Source organism: Solanum stenotomum, chromosome 7 (genome assembly GCF_019186545.1).
Source record: "Solanum stenotomum isolate F172 chromosome 7, ASM1918654v1, whole genome shotgun sequence".
Lineage (NCBI taxonomy): Eukaryota > Viridiplantae > Streptophyta > Magnoliopsida > Solanales > Solanaceae > Solanum > Solanum stenotomum.
The window spans coordinates 5120359-5135603 of NC_064288.1; the positions used below are offsets into that span (position 1 = coordinate 5120359).

The 15245-nt window shown below is 29.5% G+C and overlaps 2 protein-coding genes across 2 annotated transcripts in view; both read left to right on the top strand.

Moving 5' to 3' along the window:
- The window catches only part of LOC125870339 (photosystem II reaction center W protein, chloroplastic-like), an 841908-nt gene that overhangs the window by 96877 nt on the left and 729786 nt on the right, over nt 1-15245 (top strand). The window lies entirely within an intron of this gene.
- On the top strand, nt 8323-8819 carry LOC125870333 (ethylene-responsive transcription factor ERF098-like). Its single transcript, XM_049550736.1, has one exon. The coding sequence runs from the start codon at nt 8344-8346 to the stop codon at nt 8815-8817; it is 474 nt and encodes a 157-aa protein (XP_049406693.1). The 5' UTR covers nt 8323-8343; the 3' UTR covers nt 8818-8819.

Here is a 15245-nt window from a genome sequence, read left to right on the forward strand (position 1 = left end):
GTTGGTTTTATGCAGGTTGTAGTTATGGAGGTTAGGATGGGGTGTAAGGAGTACCCGTATTCTGTACTCTTAGCTTGTGTTTAGAGGTTTGCTTGTTGAGTACCGTGTGGTTTGGTACTCACCCCTTGCTTCTACAATCTTTTGTAGGTTACGAGCCCGGATCTTCGTGATACCTTCCATTCTTTTCGTTTCTGAGAGCTAGCTGTTTGTCATCTCAGCGAACCTCCTTACTCCTGTTTATGATTTTGTTTTTACTTGAAAGACAACATCATTTGAGACTTGCGTATTTTATTTCAATTCTAGTATTTACATTAGAGGCTTGTGCACGTGACAACCAGGTTTTGGGGATTGAATTAAGTTGACTTGTTTTAGTAATAGTAATTGTTACTGAACTTTGCTTTATTTCCGCACTTTATAGAAATGATTGGGTTTTAGGCTGACTCGTCTTAGTGGGATACGACGAGTGCCATCACATCCATTTTTGGGTCGTGACATTGCCCATCTCCTTTGTGGACGTTGACCGAACCACGTTAAATTTATCTTTTTTTGTATATTTCTCGTTTGTCTTCTTACTCATGGTCTTTCGAGGTTTGCTTTGCTAGCTTCCGTGTTTCACCTGCTTATTTTCGGTCCTAACACAATCCACTAGTTTCATATTTATCTGCAAGTTTAAATTACATCAATTTTTATAACTTGATTATTATAAGTGCAATAATATTGTGTCGTCTAATTTAATTTGTTCCTTCTCATGAATCACATGGATTATATATCAAATGTGCAATGAACACAATCAAGTTTTCTAATTCCTAGACTTATGTAATACTGTTCCTGGATGAGTTGCAACCTGTATAAGATGTCCAATCATGTTGCAAAAATTAGTGCTAACATTATATATTGTTTGGATTGCTACATGCTTTAGTAATAGGTCTAAAATTGGAATTGAAGTAACATAAATTTATGTTAGTTCATCAGGTAGTATTGAGTAGCCCATCGATTCGTTAGCTGGTATTTGTTTTAATCATTCAAATAATGATTGATATTTTTTCACCTATATATTACACACCTCATGTCTTTACTATGCCTCTTATATAACACCAAATTTATGCAGGAAACTTTTGTTGCTCTTTCCAACACGACATTCTATCTAATTTTTGGTTAATAAGGGTGGTGAATGACGATGGTTGTTAGCGGTATATAATATTGACAGATAGTGATAATTATCGATAGTGATTAATGGATGTAATAAAATAATGATTGGTGGTGATGATTGCAAATGATGGCTAATGGTGATAACGACTGATTTTAGTGATTAACGATAGTGGTGATTGTGGATGGTAGGTGGTGGTGATTGACGGTGGTGGTAATTGTGGCTTGTGGGTGGTAAGTGAATAAAAGTAGATGGAGTAGCAGTGACCTGTCATCTTTGTGTAAATTCTTTAATAGACATCTTAATATGGTATTAAGACTTTATAATAGATCTTAATCATTCAAACATATTCTAACTCATTTAGTGATTGTAAAATTAAAAAAAAAATACACTTAATGATTAAGATTCAAAATTTAAAACAAACAAATTTAATGATTAAAATCTAAATAATTAAGATTAAAATTTTAATAGAGGCCAAAAAAAGAAAGAGAGGCTTTAGTGGCCTTATCTTTAATTTGAGCCAACCTGAATTAAATCTTTTAAAATGGAATGAAGAAATAATGTCTTTACTTCTTAAATTTCTAATTCAATCAAACTAAGACACTTAAATTACCGGACAAGAGTAACATTTACCTTAAAACAAAAATAGTTCACTCTTGTGTTCATTGTCAAGGTGGCTGGCTTTTATGCTCTACTTACAAAAAGCCAAAAGTCATCCCATGAACTTTAAAGAATCAATAGGGTATTGTATAACAGCTTACATTCTTGAAAACTCTTTGACAAATTTCATATTTTCTACACTTCTAGACATATAGTGCATAGTACTTTTTCATTTTTCTTGTTATTTTAGTATAGTTGTACATTTTAAATTGAGCACATGTACTTATTCACAATGACTGCCCTCTAATTTGAACAAGGAATTCATATTTGATAGATTATATATATATATATATATATATATATATATATATAGTCTAAAAGCATAGGTATTCACTTGGTTTTGCCACTTGTGTACATTGTTTCTGAATTTTTGCACATTAGTTTTATTATATACTTGAGTAATTTGTTGATAATAAACCACGATATTCTTATGGCAAGCTTGAGGTTGCATTATTGGGGAATAAGTGTAGTGTAAAATACTCAATAATAATAATACTTTCTCTGTTCAATTTATAAGATTCACTTTTTTTCTAATCAGTTTTAAAAATAATGACATATATTTATAATGTCAATTTTACCCTTATTGAAACAATATATAACTGTACAAATATTTATGACTTATTTTATATAATATATTTTAAGAGTTTTTCTTTCTTGTTTAAATTCCGTATCAAATCAAATAACATTAGATACCGTATAAATCTAGTTTTATTAGTAGGTTAGGGACCAATCTAAGAGGATAAAGAAATGAAATGACTAGATTCAGGCCTTCAATCCTGTGTATGTTTGTTTGTACCAGTCAAATCCAAGTCCCATATATAAAATTCTCTAATCAAAAAGATATATAATCTTGAATAGAGTATAAAGCATAGACAAAGACAGCTCGTCCTTTTGGCCAAATATGTTGACATTTTGATTTCTTGTTGTAATGTATCAATCTCTAAATATCACACATCCTAAATACATTCCTAATAAATTTGTGAGGAATAACTTATCAATCAAGTAGGAAAATTTTAATAATTCAGTTAATTGACTATCTGAATTTTTATCTTGTTAGTGAGGGGTTTGATTCTCCTACTGTGTAATCTTCTCTCCCGACCCATTTCTGATTTCCCCTTTCTCTACCCCATTCTTTTATTTAAAAAATAAATAAATAAATCAATCAACTATGTTTTTTTAAAATAAAAATAAAAACAGAAGAAGTTGTTTTAGTATTTAACCTCTCTCCATGAGCTTTAACATTTTTGCGTAATTAGTGATTCGAATAGAAATCCTTAAAGTTAAGAGGTGGGAAGTACTTACCATCCACACCCAATTTCAAATTTGTGGAAATAGTTTTCTATTTATCAATCAATACCTTTACTTTTGGTCGAAGAAATATGAATATTTTATTGATAAATAACTTTTGTACAATTCTGTTCCTATCTTGATTCTTCTCTTTGATTTTTTTTTTTCTGTGATTCGAAAGCTCTTAGTAGCATATTTCTTGACAGTCTTGAAATTTATTTAATCTCCACATTAGGAGGATTACTTCAATTTCTTAGTTGAAATCAGTCATATAATTCCTCTATCAAAAAGGGTAGATGAATAATATTTTGGATTAATTAGTTAGTTAATTTGACATACTCAAAAAAATTACTTCTACCTTTTTAACCTCACTTTGTCTTATTCACAAGAAATATGTCTTGGTCCTCCATATTGACCTGTACCGAATTTAGTCTTAAATAATAAAATTCAAATTTAGTGCTTTCTATACATTAGAGAACAAACAAATTGAACAATGGATAGGGGCATAGGCCATAGGACCATATTCTAAAAACAAATAAAAATGAGTAAATAGGCAGTTGCCTCGTGTGCAAAATCCAAGTAGGCTACTATTATTATTGTATTTAATCAGTTACTTATCTAGAATGAGATATTATTGGCCATTTCATTGACCTTACTATGAATTGCATTAATCACTAAGAAAGTCATTAGGTTCATGGTATTTGGTCACACAATGTAATTAAGTTTACTAATTCCTTAGATTAAATTTAAACACTACTTGATTATTCTATTTATTACAACTTTGTATAACTAATTTTACTTCACTCTATTAGGGCCAACTCCAATGGATAAAAACATAAGTTCTTGCTCCTACGTATCACCATTTGCCGCCGAATAATTATATAGCTTAGCCCTCGTATATTACGATCATCGTCTCAATTTATATGACATCATTTAGTTAGATATACAAAAAATATTCTAAAGCTTTGCCCACATATATAACGATTTTCGTCTCAATTTTTATGACATCATTTAATTAGATATAAATTTACAAAAGAAAGAAGAATTTTAGAAATTATAATTTAAAACAAACCTTAGAATCGTCATTTAATTAATAGGACTATAGATTAGTCATGTTGGTATACTTGTGTCATTTAATTGGACTATATATTAGTCAAGTTGGTAGACTTAAATATTTCATCTCATGTTGGTATACTTGCACGATTCTTTAATTTTATTTATATGATATGAGGTTCATGTTAACCGGTGATAAAAATTAATTTATTTTTCCATGGCAAAATAAATTAATGGTAATTTTAGTGAGTGATTTTGAAAGATAAAAGTAAGTGATTTTATTGATACAAAATAAAATTTAATAACTTTGCTACATAAATTTAGATAGTTAAGTAATCTTTTGAGATATTAGCTTCATTAAGGGGGGGAATTTAATCGTGAAAATTGTGAGTATTTGAATTTTTTTTTAATACAAAGTAAGAAATGATATGTGAAAAAGAAATAGGGGTAGATAAACTAAAATAATGAAAGTACTTTGGAATTTGAAATTGTGATTTAATATTTTCTAAATATAAAACATGACCCACAATTTTTTATTTTTTATTTTTTTAAAACACCATATTCTAAACTTTTTACACACATCATAGAAATAGTTATTTTTTTTTTCTGTATCTCCCTTTAAACATTTTACTTTAACTAATATTTTACTAATTGAATAATAAGAACAGAAAGAAGTAACTCTAATGACTCTTTATTGTTCAAGACATCAAATATTTTGAACAAAATTAATTTGTCAAAACAATTAATATTTGAAATCAATCATAATATACTATATTGCTCACCCTATATGACCAAAGAGGAAAGAAAACAAATAATGAAGGTCCTCAATTATGTATATATGGTCCACAAATTTAATTTACGTTATAATGATAATGATAATAATAATAACTGAAAAGAAGTGAAATGAAAAGTGAATAGAGGGCCATAGATGGTGAAATGAAATTGGATATGGTGCATGAACCACTACAATCATTTTCCTCAAAATTCATATGACAAATATTCTGATTATTTGTATGTAAAACGTGTTAAATAAATCTAGAAGCTTTAACGAAACTTAACTAAGGGCATCTTAGCAAAGGTGTCATCGTCTTAAAATCGAAAAACTAATATGAGCCAAACTATTAACGAAAAATATTGATGTATCATTTTGCATGATTAGTGTCTACTTGAACCTTTTTCAATCAACAAAAATAAACAAATAAATTTTAGCTGCATCTTGCTCAACTCAATTAAGGGCTTTATAGGAAGGATGTCATCTGGGCCGAACCGGCTCATTAAGATGTGGCCCTGGCCCACACTAGTTTTGGGCCAATGCTAGGTCTGGACTGGGATGGGCTTGGGTAAGGGAAAGGGTGTTCGGCCCAACCTCCTACTCGGTTTAAGATGTTTAATTTTAGTTTTTAATCGGATCGTACCAGGTTGGTGGGGGCGGGTTTTGACTTTTAAAAAAAATATATATATATAAAAAGATAATCTAAATAATACAATTAATATATGCATTTAATAGATTCGATCGTTGGAAAATTTTAAAATTAGTCATTGCCAAATTTATCGTTTTTAATAACTAGTCATTTCCAATTAAAAAAAACTAGTCATTGCGAACTTTATTTTAACCTCTATATTTATTAAATTAGATTTTGGCCATGTATTAAAATTATAAATATCACTTGATTCTTTTTCGATTTTCACACAATTCGCTCTATCTATTTTGCTACTTTGCTATTCCACGTCAAAGTTTCATGGATAATCCTCCTCCTTCTCGTGAAAGAATAAACCAAATGTGAAAGAATATTATATTTTCCTTTTCGGAAAAGTAAAAATATTTATGGTAATATTTTGTCTTTTCTTTTAGAAAAATATAAATTTCAAATAAGGTAAGAAAATCAGGGCAAAACCCTAACAAGATCAAGATCAAGATCAAGATCAAGTGTGCATATTTTGAGCGATAGACAAAGAACATGTTAAATTTCAATTATGTGGTACAATATCAATAGGTAAGCATAAGTCCAACTCTGAGTTAGGACCCTTGTACAATATGTAAGCATAAGTCCAACTCTGGTTTTAAAATATTGTGTTTCAGTGAGTTTAAGAGTTCAGTAGGAAAAGTTGTAAGTATAAGGGTCTCCCAGGTCATTCCGTCATAATTTATGAATTAGGCACTTGGTGAAAAGGTTCAAAGTCAAGAAGTTGAACTTTGAAGTTCAAAGTTTATATTTTGATTTGCAATGTACTAGTCATTTAAGTTTGTATCTTTCAAATTTGTAATGTTATCAATTTAAATTTGAAATTGTATGTTAATTATTTAGATAACACTGTATCACTCTATGGATTTTTTAGAAATATATTTTTTAGGTTAGGTTTGTGGCATTTTCATTCCAAACTTCCAACAAGATATAAACAAATATAGAAATAGACACACAGATCTGAATATCAAGATGTTGCATTAAGATCTGAATACTAAATAGTTTAGACTATTTGTTTTCTCAACATCTAGTTGTATATATAAAAAAATAATAATAAAAATACTAAATTGATCTAATATATATTAATAAAATATTATAAAATGATTGTACAACAAGAAAAACAAACACACTTAATTACGATTCTGACCTTGAAAATAAACATATTTAATGACTAAGATTTGAATAATTAAAACAGGTATATGGTTGGTTCTTGGAAGCTTCATATATTCTTCAAAATAATTTGTTATTGGAACACTAATTGGCTTCAATCTCTGAAAAGAATATTGGGCCAATCATCCCACTGGGCGGACTACCAAATTGGACCTTGACAATCATCAAACTTGGAACTTTCATTTATTATTATTATCAATAACGAAAAATTAGTTATAATTTACTTTGTAAATATTAAATTCAATGAAACCATTATCCCATAAGGTTTCCCTTTGTCCATGTAGAAATCTATTCATTTTTAATTAAATATTTTTTTTTTATACAAAGTTTATCAAGTTAGAAAGTGCTCAACTTCTAAGAGTTGAAGCTCTCAATATATTATATGTTTTTTTGTCTTTATTATAATGTTGTTATTGAACTGGATAAGTATAATTGTGTAAAATAGTATGACGTTTATATTATATATTTCACATAAAACAAATTGTTGTCAGATGTTTATATCGAGACATGGAAAAATTCCAGAATAAAAATGAAAAATTGACTTCTTTTTTTTAAATTTGATTTGATTTGATAACAGAGAATTCAAATCAACCCGATACATATATATCCGTATAAGTGAGAGAGAACCTTATGAATGAATAACTAAATATTAAATCCTTCTTTTATTGAGATGTTTAAGCAACATCGACTAATCTATAGGCCATTATTGAATTTACCATAATACATATATTAATTGGTATATAATCTCAATGAACTTGAGGAAATGATTATTTAATGTTAAAAGTGAACATAACTTTTTTTTTTTAATCTTTATCTTAAAATGTGCTAAAGTAGATAAATAAATAAAACAAATTATTTATAATATAATAGATAAATAAAAGTGAATAGAAGAAAGTAATTAGATTTGCAGTACAAATTCTAAACATTTTCCCTTCAACTTTAATGTTTATAGGGTAATTGATCTCAAGTATTAGAGTTGACAATTGGCGGGTTCGGTCAAATTTGATCGGATCAAAATGGGTCACAATTCAATTCAATCCAATCAAAATCTGCTTTGATCAAAACTGGTCATAATTCAATCCAGTCATATTTTACAAAATTTTAATTGCTTTATTTATTTTTTCGTAAATTTTCAATACCTAATATTTTTTTAAAAATTATGATTAATATCGTGTAAGTCACTTTTGAACTACATATCAATCTAATTTTAAATAAGTTAAAATAAATTAAACGAATCAATAACTTATCGAAACTTAAACGAATTAGATTTGATTTTGCCACCCAAAATATAAACCCGATTTATGACCAGTCAAATCTTTCATGTAAATTTAGGAAAGCCACCATCAGCCTCGTTGCCACCCATGACTCTAACCCCAACCTTTATGTGGAAGAAGTCAAAATTGGTCAATGGTCAAATATGACTACGACATCTATCTATTTATTGAAAATAAATAATAGTCATATCCATCCATGCATATATACTTAAAAACATCCACACACACTTTAGCACGTTATATTATATCCCGTAGATATTAACAAAAACTTAAAAGGGTGACTAAGGTGATGGAGAACGAAGATCAAAGAGGAAGAAGAGAGAACAAATATCGAGGCATACGACGAAGACCATGGGGAAAATATGCAGCGGAGATACGTGATCCTAATAGGAATGGTGCACGTCTATGGTTAGGTACTTTTGAAACAGCTGAAGAAGCGGCTAGAGCTTATGATAGAGCTGCCTTTTCTTTAAGGGGCCATCAAGCCATTCTCAACTTCCCTAATGATGGACATTATCATATCAATAATAATACTAATGTACCTCTAGGTCTTGGATCGAGCTATAACGTGCCATCTACAATGGTGAACAATATGAACATGTCCTCTTCTTCTGCTTCTGCTTCTGCTTCGGCTTCGGCTTCTTCTGATCATCGACATGATCATGGAGAGAAGGTTGAATTTGAGTATTTGGATAACAATCTTCTAGACGAGCTTCTTGCTTCACAAGTTCATCACCATGATAATAAACGTCCTAAGTTTTAGATTGCTTCCAAATGCTTGAAATGTTCTTATTAATTTGTTATTTACTATTTTATTGTCTTGCTATTTCAAATTTATTTAATTTTTTCCACTAAAGTTTATGTCCAACTTGCTTTAGTTTGCTAGTATATCTCATCTTATTATTTTCGTCATCATCATTTCTTTAATTTGTTTTTATGTAATCACAAGTTAAGAGGATAACCCCTAACTAATAATTCCTCTTTTTATTGTTCTGATCTTCTCATAATTTAAAAGGAGGTATACATTTCTCTGTGTCCAAATTAAATAAATGTATTGGCAAGAATAAGATATTAAAATGACAGATATGTATATGACACTTTAATTTATTAGCCCAAATACTAAATTCTTACATTAGTTCTGCACAATTGTAAGCATTTAACCAACTCCAATGAAGTTAATTTGTACAGGTCGCAAGTGAACATTTAAATTAGGAGTTTGAAAATAACAAGAAATAGCTTATATTTTTAAAACAGGGTACATAGATCAGTGACATTACTTTATGTGGCTGATTTGAAAGTGAGGATTGATACACATTATTTTCAAGGGATGAAGTTTCAAGTGTCTGGTGAATAATTTAAGAAAATTAAGAGATTGACGAGGATGTTATATATAATATTAGAGCGGGGAGAATGAAATAGAATCTTGCATTCAGTATATTGTAAGATGAGAATGTGCCATCAAGCATAAGTTTTATAAAGTGATGGTTAATCATCTATGTTGTATTGGACGGAGTGTTGACCAGTCAAGAAATCACACGTATGTCCAGAAGATGAAACTAACGAAAATGAGGATGTACTTGTGATGAATGTGTGGTATATTAATTAGGAGAGATATGATTAGAAATGAAGATATCTTCGACAAGGTAAGAGTGACTTCCATGGTGAGCAAAAGGAGGGAGATGAGATTGTGATATGGTTCAAACATGTGAAAAGAAGATGCATAGACGCACCATTGAGAAGGTATGAGATATTAGTCGGTATGAGGAGAGGTAAAAGTAGACCGAAAAAGTATCAAATAGAGGTGATTATACAACACATGAGACATCTACAATTTAGTGAGGACATATTAGTTTCCTCATCAATATTAGTTTTATGAGTACTCTTTTACTATCTTATTCCTCAATTTTATTGTCTTCGTGACTTTAGTTATCATATTATTTGTTGTTGCTACTGTTCTTTTCTCCATTGTTTTCGATATAAATTTCTTACTGTTATGTTTGCTTTACATACTTGATTTTTTTATATGCTTTATTTGAGCCAATGACCTATCAAAAACAACCTCTCTATCTTTTCAAAATAAGAATAAAACTTCGTATACATCATACTCTCCCAAATTTCACTTGTAAGGTTACACCGAATATTTATTTTCGTAAGGTGGAGAGATCACGAGCCGTTGTTCGAATCTTTTATTAATTCGGATTATTCCTGTTGAAGCTAGAATTGGGTGCAATTGTAAATTTGATATAAGTAAAAATCAAAAGAAACAAACGAAAGAATTGATTTACAAAGAGTGGCACATATGCTTATGCATGTCCTTATTCCTTAATTATTGTTAGGGACATAAGAAGAATATAAAAATAATAATAAACAAACATAAAAATAATAGAAAAATAATACACATCACTACATCAGTGTAGAACTTCAAATAGGAACCCAACAAGGGAGATTAGCTCTAGTAATTGAGCATCTAATTTATCAGTGGATTAAAGATTTGAGTCACTCTAAAGAGTAATGTGTATTGGTTCTCCTTTGAAAGAAAAGAAAAGTAGGAAATTTTCTTCTTTGGAAGATAATTTCCTTTTTGGGACACCCTAGAAAATGCAGCTAACAAATATATATGTTTTGTATATTAAATATGAATAATATATAAATAATATACATATAGTAAACAGTAATATACATAATATATATAATAATCATTGCATATTTTGTAAATCTTAGTAGGTGCCCGTAATTAGTTTCTTTTTATGGGTCAAAAAAGAAAAAGGTAAAAAACCCTTAAATAATTGATCAAATAGATATTGAGCGTCTTGTTAAATTTAACTTTCTAATTGGACTTCAATTAGTAACGACTTTATAATTCGAATAAAAAATTATATGTAGCATGAGCAATTTTACATAACCAAAGGTTTGTTGTAAAAATTGTTGGAATACTCCAGAACACAAAATTATTCGAAGCTTGAGGTATATCAAAAGTCTGGAATCAAAACATTCCCAATCGATGTGGGAGAAATAATTGAGTACAAATCTCAATGAGGGATGTCTATATCAACCACAACAGCTAACACAATCTAATAAGAATACAAGTAACTTGACCACAATAATTAGTCATATGGGATAATCTTAATCAACAAATAAGAATAAAAATCACTATGATAATTCGATAATCGATACGGATAGGAAAAGGGAGAGTGTTAAAGATAATGATGCTCATGATCAGATAATGATCAAATATGGTAGTTACTCTACATAGTTATAGTATACTAGGAGTGTACAAGCTATGCATAAGTAGAGTTCTATTGTAAGTAGAATTACTTTAATATAAGATTATAGCCACGTGGTTTTTTTTTTTATCCTTTTCTGAGTTTCAACCCATATTTTAGCTTTAAATATCTATTTTAAATCTAATTTTTATTTCATTTTTAGTAAATTTTACTTGAAAAAATTGAAAACCACAAAAATAGTCTTTAGATAATACTTTTATTTTCGATTTTTAAGTAAAAGGAAAAATTAGAAAAAAATATTTTTCTTTGATTTTTTCTTATATTTAATATGTCAAGTAGGATTTTTATTGTTGGTTATTTTCAAAATGAAAACAAAAATTGAACTCAATGCCATGTTGTCACGCGGTAAATTTCATCCTAATTTTTATCAAAAACATAACTTCATAGAAGAAAAGAATATTCTATTCTTTCTCCCTAAACTTTTTTATCTTATCCAAAATTCATGACATAATACACTCCAAAATATAGACACCAAATTCACTATAAATAAAAACCTATAGAACCTAGAAACTCTCTACTACTCCATGAAAAACCATTCAAAATTTCAATTTTTCTCTAATATAGAACCACCTTAAAACATTGTTATTGCAATTTTAAAATTAGTTGACTCCACCATGTAAACTTCATCTTCTTCTCCATAGTTTTCGTTTTTTTAGGGTTTCAATTCAAGGTTCTTTTTTATTCTTTGGAGTTTCGAAAGATGTTGTCTTGACATGAAAACTCAATTTTTTTACTTTGTTTGTTGATTAATTGGTCTTTATGTTGTGTAATTATCTGAAGTATGAATACAATTTTATTTTAAATGGTTAAATTGATGAAGTCTGATTATCACATTTATCCTAAGCATGAAAAAATTGGCTGCTAAGCAAGTTAAATAAGAACTTGACTCACTAAACTATCAATTCTTACATGCTTCCTAGGATATATGTGATAATCAAACTCATTGTGGTAACATAAAAAATAAAATTTCATCCATACTTCAACTGATTTTAGAGCTACAACAACAATGTTTTAAGGTGGTTCTCTTTTTTATTTTGGTGTCACGACTCATCCCTTTTTTTCTAGGTTTTATAGGTTAGTTTCTACTAGATGTAGGGTTTAGTGTCGATATTTTGGAGTCTAATTTTCCTAATATGCCTTTATGAATTTTGGATAAGATCAAAAAGCTTGGTAAGGAAGAATGAAATATTCTCCTCTCCTATGAAATATGTTTTTGATAAAAATTGAAATGAAATTTACAACGTGACAAGATGTCATTGAGTTCAATCATTTTTATTTTTATTTTTTTGAAAATAACTAACAATAAAAATACTACTTGAATATTAAATATAAGGAAAAAAAATCAAAGAAACATATTTTTTGTAATTTTTAAAAATCGAAATCAAAAGTATTCTTTAAAAAGACTATTTTTGAGGTTTTTAAGTTTCTCGAGTAAAATATACTAAAAATGAAATACAAATTAAATTTAAATTAAATATTTAATGTCTACAAAGACTACTTGTGTACTCGTGTGTATATATACTAGTTACGGTAGCCCGTGCTTTGCACATGCTCAATAAAATTAACTTTTATAGCAATTAGTTATATATTTTATAATATGTGGGTAATATTCATATTTGAATACATTGATATTTTAAAAGTGAGCGAGAAAACAAGTTATAAGTTGTTTTTCAAAATTGAAATATAACGTAAAATTAAATTTTAAATTTTCACGATCAAACACATATTTTTTTTAATTAAAATAAGATCTATTATAAACATAAAAGGTGAATCATAATTTTATAACCAGAAGTATAACTTAAATGAAACATCTTTTTCTATTATATGGACCAAGTGAAATGAAAATGAAGTATAGTTTAAAAAATTGTTGAGAAGAAAAATAAGTGTTAGAAAATGTAAAATGAAATGAAGGGCCCAAGTTGCAAGAATTGTGGAGTGATCAATGATGTACCTAAAATACCTTAAAATACAATTGATTAATTCATGGAAAAATTAGAGCAAAAGAAAAGTTTCAGGAAAGAGTAAATACTGGGATGCTTGAAATAAGATGTGTTTACCTAAACATGAGGGAGGTCTTGAGTTTAGGTCTATATTTAATATGTCTCAAACATTGTGTTATAAACGTTGGTGAAAGTTTAGAACTCATAATTCATTATGAGCAAACTTCATGTGAAATAAAAATTGCAAAGAATAAATTTCTAATATGGTCCAACGGACCGGAGCGGGGGAGGATCTCAACTATGGAAAAATATGTTGATGAATAGAAAAACTTGGGAACAGTCTATCTGGTGGGAACCTAGAATTGACACATCTTCAATTTGATTTGATAATTGAATGAATTTGATTCCTTTACTTTTAAAGTCAACAGATATTCATACTTGTCACAATCTGACAGACATTAGCAATTTTATGCATGGGGCAGGTTGGGAGTATGAGAACATGCAAATGCAAATTCCACAATATCAGGTGGAACATGTTAGGGATAATATGAATCAGATTGGACGATCTGATATAACTAACAAATCATAGTGGACAAAATCTAGTTCTGACAATTTTCAGTCAAAAGTGTTGAAATTTAATAAAAAGAAAATAGAGGAAACTAAGTTTTACAATGCGCACAAGGTAAAACTCCCGCTCCTATTCAATAGCTCGAAAATCACATAGAAGGGGTAACCCGCACTAAGCAGTGTGTCTTGAAATGTAAAGGCATTTATGAAGGTTTATACAAGATGACTTTAAAGAAGAAGAAGATGAATTGAAACAGAGTAGTATATTATTTCTCCAGAAAAAAATTACTTTACATTGAGACTCTAGTCTTGTATTTATACACATACTCACCCCTCTAATTGTTTCTTGAATGTAACTAACTTTCAACTAACTAACTTTTCCTAACTGACTAACAGTGTTCTACCTATAATTTGGACCTTTCCTCTTTTGCTTCTTGAGTTCTGTTAACACTCCCCCTCAAGCTAGGAGAGGCAAATATATTTAGAGCTCCTAGCTTGGACAGTAAGAACTCATGTTGTGCTTTGGTCAGACCTTTTGTGAGGACATCAGCAGGCTGGTTCTGAGTAGGTATGTAGCTTACACTGATTAGTCCTTGTTGCAGCTTCTCTCTAATAAAATGACAATCGATTTCAATATGTTTAGTACGTTCATGATAGACTGGATTAGCTGCTAACTGAATAGCAGACTTGTTGTCACTATGTATGTGTACCGGAAGCCTTACTTCAGCTTTTAACTCCTTCAGCATTCCCACTAACCAAACTAACTCAGCCACAGTAGATGCCGAGCTTCTATACTCAGCTTCAGCTGAGCTCCTTGATATTATTGTTTGCTTCTTGGCTTTCCAGGATACCATAGACTCTCCAAGTTTGATTACATAGCCTGTTACAGATCTCCTTGTAATAGGGCAAGCTGCCCAGTCTGCATCACAATAGGTTGTTACCTCATTGTTTAGATTACTTGACAGTAATATACCCTGACCTGGTTGTTGTTTGATAAACTTGACAATTCTAAGTGCAGCATCCATGTGAGACCTTTTGGGTTGTTGTAAAAATTGACTTAAAGTTTGGATGCTGAAAGAAATATCAGGTCTAGTCATGTTCAGGTATAGGAGTTTTCCAACTAACTTCTGATAGGAACTTTGATCTACAAGTTTGTCTTCTTTATTTTGCCCTGTTTGATCATCATACTGTTTAGATGTCAACTTGACATTCACATCAATAGGTGTGCCAGAAGGTTTAGCAGCAGACAGTCCCACTTCAGATATAAGTTGAAGTGCATACTTCCTTTGATGCATAACAATTTCAGCCTCAGATCTTGCAAATTCTATCCCAAGAAAATACTTTAACTCACCTAAATCTTTCATTTTGAATATTTGTTGTAGAGAATCTTTTGTTCCTTT